This window comes from Mirounga angustirostris, unplaced genomic scaffold (assembly GCF_029215605.1).
Source record: "Mirounga angustirostris isolate CCGP_5_RB_7025 unplaced genomic scaffold, mMirAng1.0.hap1 SCAF_5, whole genome shotgun sequence".
NCBI classification, from domain to species: Eukaryota; Metazoa; Chordata; class Mammalia; order Carnivora; family Phocidae; genus Mirounga; species Mirounga angustirostris.
Window position 1 is genome coordinate 80009033 of NW_026991713.1, and position 19233 is coordinate 80028265.

The 19233-nt window shown below is 38.0% G+C and overlaps 1 protein-coding gene across 4 annotated transcripts in view; it reads right to left on the bottom strand.

Annotated features, from left to right (window-relative positions):
* Positions 1-6078: 6078 nt before the first annotated feature.
* The window catches only part of RASSF8 (Ras association domain family member 8), a 127465-nt gene continuing 114310 nt past the window's right edge, over positions 6079-19233 (bottom strand). For all 4 annotated transcript variants that reach the window (XM_045873737.3, XM_045873739.3, XM_045873738.3 and 1 more), the window contains 3 exons: positions 14980-15869; positions 12297-12441; positions 6079-11687 (listed from right to left, as the gene is read on the bottom strand). In XM_045873737.3, the coding sequence (XP_045729693.1) occupies positions 11566-11687; positions 12297-12441; positions 14980-15869 (1157 nt within the window). In that variant the 3' untranslated portion in view covers positions 6079-11565. The remainder of the gene's footprint in view (positions 11688-12296; positions 12442-14979; positions 15870-19233) is intronic.

Sequence of the window (19233 nt, forward strand, 5' to 3'; positions counted from 1 at the left end):
GGCAGGAGAGGGTAAAGGAAATGAAACAGGCATACATTTCTCCACAACATTAAGAGTTAAAGAAATATCACATTTGTTCTTTTTCTTAATTACACATGGTATCAGTCATTTTTGGCACGCCCTCCTTTGCCCCAGTTTGGAAACACGAGAACCCCTGGACTTATATAATTCAGGGGAAAAAAGGGGGGGCCTAGTTCTCAGTTTCTGTTGAGGGAGAAGCGTTGAGGGTGGCCGTGGCAACCGGGCTGCTCCACCGACCTCCACACACGAAGCCCCGAGCCCCGACCACGGAGCCCCGAGCCCCGGGCCCCGGGCCCTGAGCACGGAGCCCCGAGTACCGCAGCCAAGCTCAGCACTGCCCTGGTGTGCAGAAGACTGGTGGGTCTGCCGCCCAGAATCCTCATCCGCTCTTTCAGCCCCGGGCAATCGCATCTCCAGCTGTCGGTTTACTCCCCTGCTCAGCCCTCGCTCCTGAGGTCCAATCCAGCCTACTCCTTTTGCTGGGCTGTTACTGTTAAACCATAAAGATTGTTTGCGGGGCCACCGACTCCCATCTCAAAATTCTCTTCACTTAGCCAAAATCACTCAAATACAAACAGCAATTTGCCATTCTAACAGCTAAGAAGAGCCCAGATGTGTGGATACTTAATAATCTTTTCTCCTTTCAGGGCCTGGAGGTCAGAGGAGCAGAGAAGGGTGATGCTGTTAATATTCTCTAGAAAATCTGGAGTTGCTAAAAACAAAAACACTAAAAACTAAATGACACTGGTTACTTTCATCCTCATATCACCCCCTTACTTAAGTAGAATTCTGTTTAGACGAGTGTTCCATCCACCTGCTTGTTGACAATGATCCTTCTGACATTTTCGGCTCCTAATTCCTCACGGCCTTCCTCTCTGGTCTCCTGGCTGTTGGCCTCGCAAATGCAGAGGATCCTCCAGCTCCTGTCCTCGGTCCTCTTCTTGGACGACTCCAGCACTTCTCCAAGTTGAGTGTGCATGTGAAAACTGTGGCCTCTTGCTGAAGCCCAAATTCTAATTCCCTAAGTTGTGCGTGGGGCCGGAGACTCTACACTTCTAACTGGTCCCTGGGGGACACTGAGGCTGCTGCACGTCTGACCGTACTGAGTACCAAATGTTTATCTCTCAGAGCACACTTGTCTCCTCTCCATGTAAAAATACATTCATATGTATTTAAGGGGGTTTTCTCCTGCATTTTCAACTATTGCCTGAGTGCAGATAGTTTCTATCTTCTGCTTTGTTTCCTTCTCAAGCTTCAGTCCTGCATATTCAAATGCTTTTTGGATGTCTTAGTGCGGATCCTGCCAGCATCTTGGCAGGACAGGGGCAACACTTTACCCACTGTCCTCTACGTAGCTCCTTCCGGGCGGATCCCACTTGCATTAAAGATGTCACAAAGAGGTAGAATTTCAGTATAATGTCCACCAGCTCCCCAGGCCCCTAAATGCACCCCCAAAACATGGCAAATGTTTGTTGATTTGGCAAAATCGAGGATATCACTTTGAGGTCATAGCATAAATGAAAAAAAAGTGAAAGTCTGGTTTGGAAGTATTCTCTCACATTTGCTTGTGCCAGAAAAGGAACTGTCAAGGCAGCGAGCCACGTATGGTTGGGCAGGAACTGGTTCCTATAAAATGGATTTTCAGGAACTTGCCTGGACTTCCATTTGGTAGCTCCATTTAAAGTTCCATTTAGCACATTGCAGAGGGAAGCCCTCCATGAGTATTTGCTCAGAGAAGACCCTGTAAAGAGTCGATCCTCTGTTTTCTCTGAATCTCAGAAGTTTATTTGGTGTCAGAGTTCTTGGCAAGAGGGATATGGTCAGAGAACAACAGCAGGAAAGCAATTCCAGTAGTTTACTCGAGACTCATACTGAAGAGTTTGTGTACAGTGGTATTCAATAAGAAAGGTTTTTATTTGGCTGCTATTGTATTAGAATACTAGGTATATAATAAGGCACATATTTATATACATACATACATCTAACTATATTTATATACACACGCTCATATGGTTGTACATACATACTGTGATGGTTAATTTTTATGTATCAACTTGACTGTACCTTAAGCCAGATGACAGGCTTTGGAATTTTTGCTGTGCCATTTTTTAAAAATTAGTTTAAGGGTAGAATTTAGTGATTCATCAATTGCATATAACACCCAATGCTCATTCCATCAAGTGCCCTCCTTTATATCCATCCCCCAGTTACCCCATCCCCCCACTGACCTCCCCCACCAGCAAACCTCAGTTTGTTCCCTAGAGTTAGTCTTTTATGGTTTGCCTCCCTCTCTGTTTTTATCTTTTTTATTTTCCCTTCCCTTCCCTATGTTCATCTGCTTTGTTTCTTAAATTCTACATGTGAGTGAAATCATATGGTATCTGTCTTTCTCTGACAGACCTATTTTGCTTAGCATAATGCCCTCTAGCTCCATCCACGTCCTTGAAAATTGCTGGGCCATTATTTGAGTAATCTCTCCAAATCTATTCTCGTATGGCAGAGTCTAGGAATTATCCATTTAAGTCCACCTGGGGCTTTTTCATGGGCTATGCTAGACATATGTTCAGGGCAAAAGGCCAACACAAGGTGAAGAGTTGTCAATGCTATTTATTAAAGGTGAATTTGGAGGGGATGGAAGATCAGGACAGTTTTCATAGAAGATGTTAACAATGTTGCAGATCTATTACAACTGCCTTGCAAGGGTGTCCCTAATACCGATCTCTTCCCACGGCTGCCCAATCACTGCAACATTGACACAGTAAGCTTTCAAAAAATCAAGTCTGATCTTAAGGCTCCTTTAAATTCATCTGGCTCTCCACTACCTACGTGCTGAAATTCAAAGTTCTTCACAGTATGGCCCTACCTCCTTTACTCCCTCCTCACCTTACCCCCTACTCAGTGCACACTCTACTTTTCCACAACTCCTCAAATGTCTATTTTAGGAGTCCCTATACAATGTGCCTCCAAAACCTTTCCTAGGAGTCCATGGACCTCAAATTACAGATCCCTTCCATAAACATAGACTGTAACACTCATCAACATATGGTAGAGAGCCTGAAAATGGCTTTTTTTAAATTATCTTGAACTGAAAACATTTTTAGGTTAGAAAGCTGCCTTAAATTTGGGAGGGAGGTCTAGTAAAATAAAGCATCTTTAGATATAAAAGTATTCCTTTAGCCACAATTTTAGAAAATAGAGTAGATCAAATACAAGTCTATTCATAGAAGGACATTTTACCTATGAATTTAAATTTGTAAAGGATTAAGAGTAATTAAATTTTCAACATTTTTTTTTCCATGCTGGGCATGGAGCCTAATTTCGGGCTTGAACTCATGACCCTGAGATCAAGACCTGAGCTGAGATCAAGAGTCGGACATTTAACCGACTGAAGCACCAACGTGCCCCTAAATATTTTTTAATATCTTTAAAATATCTCTCTGTTCACTTACTTAGATTTGAGAGGATTGATCAAATGAGTAATTGGAAGAAGGATTTACTGCTCACAACCAGAATAAGGCCGATGCATTCTGAGTCAGTTGCTAGGAAACAGAAAGCTAGACTCCACAGGGTTCTCAGGCATCCCATACATTTCTGATGAAGCCTAACATGGGCTATATGGCCCAGATACTTCCTCTTCATTTCTGCAGGTGCTGGGACTACCTTTAGGTCTTTACTCCAACATCACCTTTTAGGAGAGGCCTCAGGCAACTTATATAAAATTGCAATTTTTCTCCAACTTCTGGTACTTCCTATTGCTCTTTGCCACTTTATTATTTTTCTCTTTAGCTCTTATCACAGTAAAAAACATTATATATTTTACTTCTTTATTCCTCTGTCTTTCCTTCTAGAATATAAACTCCAAGTGAGCAGGGATTTTGGTCTTTTTTGTTCACTGCTGTATCTCTGGTGTCTACCACATAGTAGGCATTCAATAAATATGATGAGTGAAAACCTATTCACTCTTCAAGAGTTCAATTCAGGAGCCTGAACCTCCTCAATGGTGCTTTTTCCTGATTTTTCCACTCACCTCATGTCTGCTCCTATAGCACTCTGTCCTCAATCAAAGTAACATCATTATCGATCTGACATTGAAGCTCACATCTTCCTTTTGGGATTTCTTAATTTCAGTGTTTAGAGATGATAAGTATTTTGATATATTAAAATTTTGCACATGCATCCTAAAACTCAACCATACACATATAGGAGAGATTTCACTGAAAGCAGAAAGTGTGAAAAAGACAGGATTTTAGTGAACTATTAATCAGTTCAATGATTTAATAGTGAGCTGAGGTTCACAAAGAACTAACCAATAAAATAAATCACCCAGTTTAGTTTTAGACTGCCTAACAATGAATCAAGTTCCTCCATGTTGACCTGGTCAAATCACCAACGGAATTTTGTGATTAGTTTGGGCTGCCACATTCAAGAGTATTCTGCAGCATATTCAAGAGAGAGGAGACTGGAAATTATACTATTTGAAAGAACTGGGAATTGGGAAAGGGAACAGTAAGAGACATAATAGATGCCTTCAATATCTGATGTGTCATCAGGTTGGTGAGAAACTGTTTCTTCTGTGCGGTCTTAAGAGTTGGAAATTTTTTTTGCCTAATAAAGGGAGAACTTTCTAGCCTATTGAGATGACCCGGGATGGTCAAGTCCTTGAAGGTTCTGCTGCAGGCTGGGTTTGGTAGGGAAGTTATGAAGTAGGTCAGAGCTTAGTCACAGCCACACTGTCACCCTCTTGGCTGCATGGGTGGCTCCTGGTGAACGTTTTGCTCTTCCCAGCCTCCATTTACATGCTACCTGTTGCCACACTGCATTTTCACAGCATTTTAGCTCGTGTTCTTTGTTTAAAGTGTCTTTTTTTAATTTTTTTTTTTTTTTAAGAGAGAGAAAGAGTGCGTGTGCCTGTGTGCACGCATGGGTGGGGAGGGGCAGAGGGAAAAGGAGAGAATCTTAAGCAGGTTCCACGACCAGTGCAGAGCCCCCCATGTGTGCTCCATCTCACAACCCTGAGATCATGACCTGAGAGGAAATCAAGAGTCAGACGCTTAACCAATTGAGCTACCCAGGAGCCCCTGTGATTTGTTTTATGCTCTAAAAAATCCTTTGTTACTTTAGTATTCCAATCATTTATTTGATTTTCACACTGCTAGCAGTTGCAGGAAACTTGTAAATACTGGCTTGGCATAGACAGAGACGAGTTTGTATTGTCCACCCTCTTCACTTCCTTTCATTCTGGATCATAGTCAGACCCTTCTAATGTCTTGGACACATTCTCATGGCAGATGAATTAAAGTGGCCTATATAGAACATAGAGCCAAATACAATGCCGGGAAAACAGGATTCCAACATACCAGATGAAGAGACTGATGGTTAAATCTGGTGCTGCAGAGAGCTTTTCCCCAAATCCACGCCATCCTGGCAGAAAAGACTGCAGGGACTCTACAAGAGGGAGGCCCATTTGAAGGCCTACTCTCAAATACATATGCTTCAGGTCTTTATTCTCTCTTCCCTTCCCCCTCTCCCAATCTTTTGCCCCCAGCATACAGAACAGAGTATCTGTGACTACTCATCATGAAGAAACTCTCGGCACCATTATTATCAGCCATTTGCGGCTGTGGATAGCTGTCAAACACCTGGAGTTTCTTGGATTCTTTTATTCTGCCCCACCATTTAAACCTGATATCCTTTTGCTACTGTTTACTTAGGATGTCTATACCCTGTTTGGTTCTCTTTTTCTGGCACAAAGTAGGTGCTTAATAAACACTTGTTATTGAATAAGCCCCAATTACTTACTTAGTTCAAGTTACCATTATCTTGGCCTAGATTCCGGCAGACCTCTTCAGTGCTCTTTCTTGCCTCTAGTCTTGACCTTTCTCGTCAGTTCTCCACAATGGCAGCAAGAAGTATCTTCTTAAGATGCTAGTCTGATAATTTCATTTCCATGCTTAAAACTCCTCTGTAGGTCTAAGGATAAAGTCCTTACTTACCATAGCAACCAAAGCCCTCCTTGATACCTTCTCTCTTAGCCCTCCCGACATTTTCACCATCCAGTCAGATATCCCTCCGCAGTTTATATTCCCTTCTCCAGGGTTTGCCAACACTCTGGATTGGGGTAAAGCCCTTCTGGTGGGTTTCCACCGCCCTCTATCCTTGTTCCTTTAATGGTGATCATTAGACTGTAACCTCCCTGAGCTGCAAAGCCAATCATGTTAATTTCAGCAGTGTCTGGCCAACAATAAAGGCTCACTAAATGTCTACAGAAAGTACAAACGTGTCCAGCAAGTTTGTGCCTGTTTTATAGGACTCTGCTGGCCCTGCCTAAGACACAGCACAAATACGTGAAGTGCGCAGCAGGTGTCAAGAGTCAAGTGAACAGAAGTTTATTTCTTGCTCTGCCATTAACTAAACAAATGCTTTAGAGGAGGACAGTATAATTAAAATTTTAAAAGTCCCCCAAACTAGGACAAAGAATAATTTATATTTTGCATTATTTTGTTAATAATTTATCATTTTTTATAACATACTGTTATTATTCATAATTTGACCAAGATCTTACTTATAAAAATATGAAAATGACAATTTATGTACTTCCACATTATTTTCACTTTAAAAACATAAAAAGCTACTTAAGCAGCTTATCATGGAATATAGGGAAGTATTCAATATCTGAAAGGTCTATATTCAAGTGCCCTGTAAGCTACTTATTAGCTGTATGATTTGGAAGAGGTTCCCTAGATGGCTGAATGTATCTCCCATTGTACCTGGCACATAGTAGGTACTGAATTGTTCCCCTCACTTGTTTTAAAGAAATCTGAGAATATAGAGGTTCATTAAGACACAATGTTTCCTTTTGCTTTTGAAACAAAAGGGAGACAATTTCTTGATTCAGTTATACTACGATAAAACAGCTATTTTTTTAAAAAAGATTTATTTATTTGAGAGAGAGAGTACGTGTGTGTGGGGGCGGCAGGGCAGAGGGAGAGGGAGAGAGACAATCTTAAGCAGGCTCCACACCCAGCACGGAGCCTGATGCCAGGCTCCATCTCATGACCCTGAGATCATGACCTGAGTGGAAATCAAGTTGGACATTTAACTGACTAAGCTACCCAGGTGCCCCCAAACAGCTATCTTTTTTATTTTTATTTATTTTTATTTTTTTTCAAAGATTTTATTTATTTATTTGAGACAGAGAGAATGAGAGAGACAGAGAGCACATGAGAGGGGGAAGGGTCAGAGGGAGAAGCAGGCTCCCTGCCGAGCAGGGAGCCCGATGCGGGACTCGATCCAGGGACTCCAGGATCATGACCTGAGCTGAAGGCAGTCGCTTAACCAACTGAGCCACCCAGGCGCCCAACAGCTATCTTTTTTAGAAATAGATAATTCTTTAGTTATAATAATTAACATTACTTTTAAAGAAATGTAATTTTATATCACTGATATGCAGACCTTTTCTCTTTGGCATCTTTTAAAGAAAATAAACTTATATATTTTAAAATATTAAACACATAAAAAACAAACCAGCAACTATAATGCCCCAATGAATCCTGAAAATGTACTACTTGGGAGAATATCAGATAATTGATCCTTTGTTTTACAGCTCATGATAATAATCAGAAAATATACATTTTGAAATGAAAGTCAAAAAAAAGAATAATTACATATAATACATATTACAGATATTTTATTGGTACATAAGCAAAGCAGTATTAAAAAGCATATTTATGTGTCCACAGTAGTGAACATGGCAATTTTCTGTTTAAAGCTGCAGCAACTCAAATCCTCCTTGGGTCAATAAAGACAGACTGGAAATATATTTAGGGCTTATCACCATGTCTGGCTGTAAACCTATTTTTTAAATCTTTCCCTCCCCCCATATATATATGTATATATTTTATTGCCTTTCTATTTCTGCTGGTTTAATATAATTAGTATACTAAATAGTTATCTGCATTTATTTGGTTTCTAAAAATATATAAAATGCATTGGAATAGAGCTCCTGCAGCTTTCAAGCAGTCAGCATCCTGGCATCGAAAGCTTATTCTGGAAATGTAAAGCAGCAATTCTGAATAAATAGTGATTGTTTTCTCTTCTCCACACAGCTGATGGCCTTCAGCCAAAACCTAAAAACACTGTAGCAAATAGTATAAACATGCAAAAAATGGACATAATATAAAAGTAATACTTATGAGCTAAATTTTAATACAATATAGATTAATAAAGACAACTTCAGGTAGAAGAGGGATGGGAACACAGCATTGTTCTATACATATAAATTAAGGCCCAATTTTTCAAAGGCAATGCACACAGGGAAATGCCCATCTGCCCACATCCTTTGCACACCCGAAATCAAGAGTTTTTGCCTTTTCTGTATCATTTCCTCAATCCATTATTATAGTTCTAACTTGGAGAGATGTTCACAGAAATGGCTTTAACTGATGTTTCTTACTCGAAAGACCATTTTTCTCTTATTCACAAAGAAAATGTCCTTTTAATGCAGGTACAAAATTTACTTCTGCTCTGGAAGCAAGTGCTTTATTTGTTTTTCTTAAACACTATTAATCACATTTCACACCATAAATTCTGTATTTTTGCTGTTTTGGCTTGAGTTTATGACTATTTTGAACTATGGGAATTGATGAGTACTTCAGGGATGACTGAGGGAATTAAATGGGTAATTCCTATCAATACCAACCAAAGTCTCATATATAAATTCTCTGTGCATCAGGACAAAAAGCATGCTAATAAGCCAAAATATCTCATAAAAAAAAAAAAAAAGGACTGAGGCAACCCACTATGGGTCATTCTCTGAGGATGCTAGACACTCAAAAGGGTCAAATATACCAATGCTATTTCAAATCATTCCTTGGTAAGAAAAAAAAATTATCTTCTAATGTATTTAATACTTATAGGAAATCATAATGAAACAACTTGCAGTATAATAATAATAAAAAGCCCCTTATAATCTAGTTTAGTATTTAGAACCTGAATATTCCCCCCGATGCAAAATTTTATATTTGGTATTTTTGTATATCATTGTCTGCTCTCCCCCTCCCCACCCCCCTGAAATGTACCAAAAGATGTGGCACTTAATCTAACTCCTCTGTGTTCACAATAGATACAAATGACCAGGAATACACCATATTATTTTTAAGATGTTCTAGGAGAAATGAGTTTTCTTTCTTCTATTTTAAAAAGACTTAGAAAATATTTCTTAGAGATGTTCTTTCAGAAGTAATATAACTGATTAAAAAGTATAGCTGCTCAATATATTTATCAAATTCACATTTATATATTCTTCTCATCTAGGAAATAGTATTTCTATCTGTAATTAGGTCTATAAAGATTATTTGGCATTTGAAAATTCAGATGAAGTTGTCACAATGCTGCCAGTCTCAAAGTTATTAGGTTAACGCTGATAATAATTTACAACAATTAAGTTGGACACTGACTTGGTGTTTTTGACGGCATACCAAGCATCTCTGCAATTAAAAACTGCAATGTTTATTATATCCTCAGTTTAACATTTTGATTTAAAGAGAATGTGATCAATTTATAAAAATGTTTTTCTTTGTGAATAAGATCTTAATTTCTCTGAACAACAATAACAAAATGACTCTTGGTATAGGATGGAACCCTTTAAAAATAAGGCTTATATTGGGCATACATAAATCATTACTGTCACAAAATCTACAAAGTATCTTGATATTTTTTAATTTTAATTTTTAAATATGGATATGAAATAACTATTATAAATTGAGAACAAATGTGTATAGGTTGGGGTTATGTAGGTAAGAATAAATTATTTCTCAAGTTATTTGCAAAATAGTATAATGGCAAGGTCAACTTGATAACTCCAAGAACCCAAAGAAAATAATACCTTTAGTTGAGGTCTGCCATTTAGCTGGACTAGAAAAGGCAACTCTGCATTATTACTTTCAGTTCTCTAGAAGCTTCTATATAATATTTTCATAGCCATTCTTAAAATTTTTCATTGGAAACCTAAATGTAGCATTCGCAACATTCATTTAAACCAAAATAAGTCAAATGTGTTAAAACATCCAAAGTTGCCCTCATGCATAAGATATAACTTACATCTTTTTATTGTTACCATGGCATTAATATACTAATCCACTTTTACTTTGTTGCATGTAAGTAATACAGAGAATATATTTTCCTCAGAATTAAAAACCACTTTAAATTTCAGGTTAAAGTCTTAATTATATTGTACCAAATTTTGATCAGAGGGAATGTAAAAATGGCAAAATGGTATCTGACCACATCCATTCAGATACTACTTGTGACTTTTTGGTTTTATAAATAAATAAGAAAATATATGTACAATTGGGAGACTCTTCCTCATGTCCTGTAAAAGCCAAGCTCAAAAATTAAAAAAAAAACAAAAACAAAAAACAAATTTAACTTTATTTCCTTTGTAAAAAATACCGAACTCCAATGTACTTTCTATCTAAGTGACTGGAGAAGTAGCAAAATCCATAAAGTACAGATTAAATTATGTGCAAGCGATAACTTACCCATGGGTGCTTACACCAACAGACTATACATATGAAATGGGTTATTTTAAAAATATATCACTTAAAGTAACCTTTCTGAAGTAGGTCAACCAGATATCTCTAACTTACGTATTATGGCAACTCTGAGGATCCATGAGATTTAAATGATTAAGGCAGGGCAGAAACAAAATACATAATGTATAAGGAAACCCCATGCCTGTTTGGACAGATATTCAACAACTACATTTTTTGTTTAAGGTGTTCAAAGTTCTGCAAATCTTCTAAACATACAATTTACCTTGTGAAAATACTGCTCTTCTGGTATGTGGTCATTCATACACTGGAAATATTGTAAAGCAAAGATCCAAGTCCAGATTAAAACTAAAACCTGAATTATTTCATCTAATGAAGCAATGGCTAGGACAGGTACACAAAATAAATACAAGTGGGTTCCTTTGGAGTTAGTTTTGATGGTGGAGCACCCTATGACACTTGTATAGTTGTAGATCAGCAATGTACAAATGTAGTCTGGCAACAGGCACACACAGTCATAATGTAATTATGTAATATATAATGTATTTCACACAAAATATAATGTAATTCAGTCACAGGATAAGTATTAATAAAAAATATTAAAACATCAACATTCACCCATTAATCGATTATATGGAATAAATTAAACTAAGCCAGTCACATATTTCTCTTCGCTCTTAAGTCATGGTTTTATTTACGTATACACACAGTATACTACTTTCCTAACGCTCTCAAAATGCTACAAATAAAAATGAAGGCTTTGCATTACAGCTGCTGGACAAACATGTCAACACTGTCGATGTGTGAAAACAGTTTCTTTGTTCTTTAGCATCAGTGCACAGGGTATGGCTCCAAGTGGTATGCAATTTAGGACAGAAAAAAGAGACGGTGGCTTGTGAAATAGATCCTCTGTTCATCATTGGCACAAATCAAAGAAGGAATTTTTACTGTCCTTGGTACCTTTATTGGGTCTCTCCCCTAAAGACAGATAATGTTATACATAGATGCCTTCAGGATTAAAACCAGATGAGACAGGATTCTGTAGAATACGAAGATTACTGGGGAGCTGCCGAGATGAACCAGGCCGCTTCAGGGACCCAGACTGGAATGGTGCCTCTACACAGAAAACAAAGAAAGTCATTTGGTGTATTCAGCAACTTGACATAGTCAGCAACATGAAAAACTAGAACTTTTCTTGCCCTCAAGAGCCAAAGAGCAAACTGTAAAATTGCAGTCCCCTGTGGGGCCTGGGATAAGAGGAGAAAGCTAACTCTTCTTGACCCTCTCCATTGATAAAAACAGTTTTCAGTGATTTCAACATCTTTTTAAAAAGGTGAGCATTTTGCTTCTCTTTCTTGGTTGTTCAGATGATACACATCTTTTAAATATCAGCACAAATTAATAAGAAAGACTCTTAGGAGAGGAAGAAGGGGCATTAGGAATGCTAATAAAACCCAACAGATGATGACTCAAACATAAGGAAAAGGTTTCTTAAAGAAGCAGTTTAAAGCAAATGATACAAGATTTGGGGATTACATGCCCACGTACGTAAATCAACAATCTAGATATTATTGATTTTCTCCAGAAGCAGGAAGTATGTCAATTTTTTTTTTTAAGTGGCCCAAGCTTTGAACAGTAGGCTAATATTTTAACTGAATACAAGTAGTTTCTTCAAAGTTAACCTGTGAGAATAAAGTAAAGCGAGCAGATTTCTCAACACCTTACCCCTTTCTATGTCTGCATGTGAGGCCTCTACTTCAATGGGCTCCGCTGGCAAAACGGTAACTTTTGTCCCTGTCTGTTGGATAAACTGCTGGAGATTGACTTGCCGCAGCTCTTTAGTCAACTGCTCCAGTTCTTGTTCTTTGTCCTAGATGGGAGTTAAAATTTGTCTTTTTATTTGAAGATTCACTCTTGGCCAGCTAAAGACATCCCGGTGATAGTCCATCTGCTAGAGGGGCTGGATGTGCGATATGCACTTTCCCAAGAACGCCTTTAACAAACCTGGTTAATGTTGATACAATGGGCTAAAAAAAGAGATCATTTTTGCTCTGGGGAACAGGCCAAAAAATAAGCAAATAAAGGACAACAGCTTCTTCAGTCCATCCTCTTAAATGTGATGCCTTCCTCTGTTAGGAATACACTATGCACCTGATGAAATAAATCTATGTCTCTATAAACTTTTATCAGTAAAATACTAGTTTCCAGGGGCACCTGGGTGGCTCAGTCGTTAAGCATCTACCTTCGGCTCGGGTCATGATCCCAGGGTCCTGGGATCGAGCCCCACATCGGGCTCCTTGCTCAGCGGGAAGCCTGCTAGTCTCCCTCTCCCACTCCCCCTGCTTGTGTTCCCTCTCTCGCTGTCTCTCTGTCAAAAAATAAAATCTTAAAAAAAAAAAAATACTAGTTTCCATCCATCCCAGTGTTTACAGCAATCTTGCTATAAGCTATTCACAATTAAATTTCCCTAATGACTTCATAACTGACTGCAAAATCCATAGTCATTTGGTCCATGAGATTCAGAGAAGTTCTTGTTTTTGGTAAACTGTTTTCATGGGATTCATTATTGAGCTATATATTAGAGCATGAGGAAAGCAAGATTCCCACAAGATTTTCACTTTGGGGTTCTTAAGTCCTTGGCAAAGACAAGTCTGAGAACTGAAGACCCTTAAAGAAAGGAGATCAAGTTCGGATAGCTAGAAAGCTCAAAAAGCAAGGAGAGGTATTCCATGATTTGAATGGATGTTCTTTCTCTCCCTTACTGCATTACAGGAAAAAGTGGCAAGGCCTCACCCAGGCTGAGTGTGCCTGAAGACTGGCAGTGGTAGGAAGAGACACCAGAAATGAGTGGTTGTTTCCACCAGAAATGAGTGGTTGTTTCCTCCACTTACTATTCGTGTAGCGGGCACTTGGAGATATGTTAGTTTGATTATGAGATCCCTTCCAAAGGGTAGGGAGATTTACTGGCAATGACTGTCATAAATTAGCGTTTACTGTAAACAGTATCAAAGGCCACACAACTTCCAACTGCATCCTTTTTAAGGGTCAAAATGAATCCAAATAGCATAATACTGACAAATCAGAGGTTAACAACCTTGTACTGCATGAGAAATTCTTGATTTTCAAAATTTTGGTGGCAGTTTTACCTCTCGACTGTAGTTTGTGGCAGAGAATGGAAATCACATAAGAGATTCTTGAAACCTCAGCTTTCTCTGCTTGTAAAACTGTTCATATTCTAAAGTAGCTCTGCTCAAACCTCAATGTGCACCAGAACTATCTGGAGATCCTATTACAGTAGAGATTCTGAATTATTATTATTTTTTAAAGATTTTATTTATTTATTTGAGAGAGAGAATGAGAGAGAGAGAGCACATGAGAGGGGGGAGGGTCAGAGGGAGAAGCAGACCCCCTGTTGAGCAAGGAGCCCGATATGGGACTTGATCCCGGGACTCCAGGATCATGACCTGAGCCGAAGGCAGTCGCTTAACCAATTGAGCTACCCAGGCGCCCAAGATTCTGAATTTTTCACAAGTGTGCCCTGAACTACATGGATCACTCTTTGAATAGCAAGTCACCAACCAGCACTGACCAATACAGCGACCACTATCGAGCACTTGAAATGTGGCCAAATGTAACCAAACCCAGAAATTTACATTTACTTAATATTTTAAAATTTATTTAATATTAATATTTAACACTTTAAATATTATTTACATTTAGTATATTAAAATATTATTTCTATTTAATACCTCTTTGCAACTCCCCTAACATCAGCACATTTTCTTCTCGAGAATGGGTATCCGAGAAATGTAAGTTGAGTGATCAGGATCTCATGGCAAAATATAAAAGTTCTTGTATGGGAACCCGAGAGGGGAAAATCACAGAGGAACCTTTGTGCCCCTCTCCTCAGGAAAGCAAAGGAAAATAAGTAATGTGGAGAAAAGAAGGGGACTATTTACATCTCAGGAAAAGATGGGGTGAGCAACAGTGGAGAAGTAACTGATAAGCAGTCAACTAGCCACACAATCCTTGGTAGACCAATCTACAGTAATCTCTTTTGGCTTTGATTTCCTTCTCTCTAAAGGAGAGAAGGTCAGATTCACTATCTCATCATTAGTGTCCATTCCAGCTCTGAGATTCTATTCTCTGTATCCAATAATGTTCCAACTGCCACAGTAAGACACCTCTTTCTGTGGAGCAAGGATCAGTGAGGCTTTAGCTCTCATCTTTGTTTTGGTCTCACATCTTAGCTTTGTCATAAGTCACAGAAATTCTAAGAAACTTATAAACCAAGGTAGGTTTCTAACTTTAAATGTAAGAGAAAATGGACAGTCATTAAAGAAAATGCCAAGAATATATTAATTCTTTTAAACAGATGAAACATTTCTTTTTATAGAGATGTTCTTACCTGTAATCGTTTGGTGGCTTGTCCAAGAGATCTTTCTACAGCTTTAATGCCATTTTCCAGCCTCACACTCTGTTGGCCTTGAATGTCAATTTCTCCTTTGACCTTACCAATCTTTCCTTTAACCTCTTCTTCATTGACTTGTGCCTCCTGAACTTCCCGTTGTAATTTTTCTGCTTCAAGACCGCTTTCCATAGTCTGGATCTGAGCCAAATAGTCCTTTAATTTGCTCTCGCATTCTGTTATTTTCTGTCTTATTTCTTGAAGTTGATCCTTCAGCTGTTTTTCATTTTCCTGTTCAATCTGCAATTCATTTTCCCAAAATTCTTCCTCTTCAATTTCGACATCATTTCTTTTGATCTTTTGCTCCAGGCGGACAATTTCCTCTTCAAGGTTAGAATTATATTTTTGCTCCCAAAATTGTATTTCTATTTCATTTGATTCTAGCTCTTTCTCAATGGACTGAAGCTTCTCTGTCTGCAACCGGATCAGCTTCTTTAATTCATCTGCTGTTGTTTTGCAGTTATTCAGCACCTTTTGCTTAAATTCAGTTTCTTTACCCTTTCCAAAAATGTCCATTAATCCTTTGGCACCTCCTGTAAATGTTAATGATTTCCTTTTAGGTTCTCTCCTTTTGATTGATTTGTCAATCTGAGGCCTCAGTTTAGCCAGGGGGGGCAAACTCTGCCTATATAAAGTTCTCTCCGGAATTCGAGCCACACTGTCTGAAGTGGGTCGCTCACTAAGAGATGGCCCCGTTCGACGTAAAATTAGCTGTACATCACTAGCATACTGCCCCCATTTGTTTAAGGATATGATAGGATTTTCATGAGGTGCTAAGTGTCTTTCAGTATCTCTCCATTTTTCTATAAGAGTGTACCTTCCGGTTCGACCTAGATAAAAAAGATAAGAATAAACTGTTAAAGTGGAATATGCAATAGCTAAAATAATGCAACAGAGGACACTATTTGATAACTGTGTCATCTTGATTAGCATCCAAGTCCAGTCCATACTACCTTTAAAACTTCTCTTGAAGAAAAAAACACCAAAACCAAAACCAAACCAAACCAAACAAATTCTCTTGAAGGTATGTTAACAGCATAAAATTATGGGATGTGAATTACACATACCCTTCTGACTTGCTTAGAAATTCAACTATATACTTTAAACCTCAGTGAGACTCTTACATTCTTGTCAAATGCCTGAATGCCTAGACTTTCTTGTTTGGGGCAAGACCTCCAGCTGAAACAAAGGACGACACCAGAATGCCCCACTGAAGTCATGAGGGCCCGGTCCCAGAGCTGGGTAGAACTTCAAAACTTGAATAAATTTCCACTTTGTGACTCCCTCTGCTTTCTCTGCACATTGGAACGTGAGAAGGTTGGAGGCCCCATTTGCCTCCTGAAGGGAGGTATGGAGCCAGTGGACAACACGTTACTCAGCTCACAGGGGGTTGTACAGGTCTTTCCTCTGTCTCTGCATGAGGGTTTGGCCAACTCATAGCTCACACTGCTGCTATCACACCCTTGGCAAAAAAAAAAAAAAAAAATCACCTCAGTGAAAATGACCCTTCAAAATAATTTATAAAAATTTATAAAAATAGGGGTCTGAAGAAAAGTCTTCTACAGTTTTGGTAGTTGTAACTTCAAAGATTCTTGTTAAAAAAAATTTAAAAGGCAAAAATATTAAAAAACAAAAACAATAAAATCATATTTAAGTAAAATTATACTGAACCTAACTGGTAATTACAGAAGATCAAGCTTCAGAAGACAGTATAGTATCATTTACTTGAACACACTTCCTAAATACTTCCATTTAAGGTGGGTGGGTCAGATTGATTTTATTTTGTTAGAAGTGTCCCCTGGACACCTGAAACTAATATAAATGTTACATGTCAATTATATCTCAATAAAAAAGTATCTGTTACTACTTAACATTATTACAAGGAAGAAAATACTGATCCTGTTGTCTTGCAATTATAACACTGGTATATACAGCTATTGATTTATCCTGTTTTTTAATTTCATGAGCTTCTGAACCAAGAGCAGTTATTTTCTCAGTTATTATGGAGGTCAATAAATGGAGGTCTGGATACGTATGTATGTGAATATCCATGTATGCAATTCAGAAGTAGTACATTAAGAGTGATATTGCTCTAAACATGCATATTTTTTCCTATGGAAACTGAATCTTGGGTACAGCAGAAAAGTTGCAGCTCGCAAGGCAAACAGAGTGGAGTTTTAATCCCGAGTTTTAATTACCTACTGGATAAATAGTGTACACCTCACAGGTTCTGAGAATCAGAGTCAGGCATAATAAGCACCCACCACATCGCCTGGCCCAGGGCAGGTGTTCAATCAATACAGGTAGCCATTACTAATTTAAAACCTGTTATTCACGTAACAAAAGGGCTGACCAGAGACCTCTTAAAAATGACGTGACATGACAATAAGCTGGCTTAAAAAAAAATCCTTAAACAACTTTTAGCAACTCCCAACAACATAAAGCTGGAAAGAGCAAAGGCTCTGCAGTCGGAAGGCCTGTGTTCAGGTTTGGCTCCGCCAGCTATTTAAATGATTTGCGCAATTTATTAAATTTCTTTTGACTTCAGTTTCCTCATCTATAGGGTGAGAATAATATTTTCTTACTGACAATGTTGTTGCAAGAGTCAAGTGAAATGTAAAATATAAAACTGTTTTCTAAAATTGAGCAGTTCTATACAAATGTTAGTTGTTACTATTGCCAAAATATCTGGGTAAACGAGGGGAATGAAGAAGAAACCCTTAATACAGTGGATTGGCTTCTGGGAATAAAACATGTTTCTAGTGATTTTCAGGTTAAAAATTACTGTAATTACTCCAAGAAAAACCACATGATAAATCTGCAAGGTTAAAACTGTTCCATGTGTACACACTGCTTCAAAGATCACAGCACTTTGTGTTCTTGGCTTTGCTGCCTATCAACTACTTTTAGAATCTCACTCTTCTCTGGAGCTCTGTGTCCTCATCAGTAATGTGAGGGGTTAGAATAGATCAGCAGAGCCCTCTCTAATTGTCTACCAGGCCAATGAAGCATCTTGAAAAAGAAAATGGAATCATTACATTAGCCAAGTTATATTAAGAATTTTAAAGACCCTAATTTAGAGCCATAATTAGGATTTTTTTCCCAATGCTTAATGGTACCGCTGCCCTATGAGAATGTCTTACTAGAAGATTATTTAGAATTTCTTTCACTGCCAGTTTTCCCTTTTTGTTAAATAACACATATTTATAAATGTGCAATTGGGCAAAAAGAAAAAAAATCCTATCAGCAATATAAAACAGCTTTTATAAAAACTAATGATGTACTGTATGGTGACTAACATAATAAAATAAAATTTAAAAAAAGGTAAATGAATTAATAGCTTTGATTTTTTTTTTTTTTTTAGATTTTATTTATTTTTTTGACAGAGAGACACAGCAAGAGAGGGAACACAAGCAGGGTGAGTGGGAGAGGGAGAAGCAGGCTTCCTGCTGAGCAGGGAGCCCGATGCGGGGCTCGATCCCAGGACCCTGGGATCATGACCTGAGCAAAGGCAGACGCTTGATGACTGAGCCACCCAGGCGCCCCTAGCTTTGATTTTATTATAAAAGTTAGGTTTTAGATAGGTTATGTAAAAGTTAAATCCCATAATCATTATTTTTAATACTATCCTTGGTAAGGCCCTAAAGATCCTATTTCATTTGGAAGGATTCAAATTCTTCTTGCAAAACTCCTTTCAATGTATTTTACTAAATGGATACATTTAGTTGTACCTTGCACACTATCATGATGTACCCCTAAACCTAATAAAAAGGAATATCTATCTACCTACCTGCCTACCTACCTACCTACCTATAGCATTTGTAGTTTAGGCTGTTTTGGCTATCTAGAAATGCATGTCACAATAAGTAATGGTAAATAAATAAAATACTGACTATACTTTTGAATAGTTGAAGCAATTGAGTGTAATCCCAAGGACCATTAACTTCATATAATAAGGAAAATCACATAAAGAGACTTTAATGCATTGGTGGAATCTCATTGGATGACTGACATGAATTAAAAGGAAATAGGATAACAGATTACTCTCACTTAATTTAAAGCAGAATAGTATGTATAACTGTGGAGTAATATGAAGTTTTTGAAAATATACACCCAAACTCAAATATTCAAATATGGGTCACCCAAAAACATTATGCCCTTATTTCAATCACTCTTTCAACGGTGCAACCATTT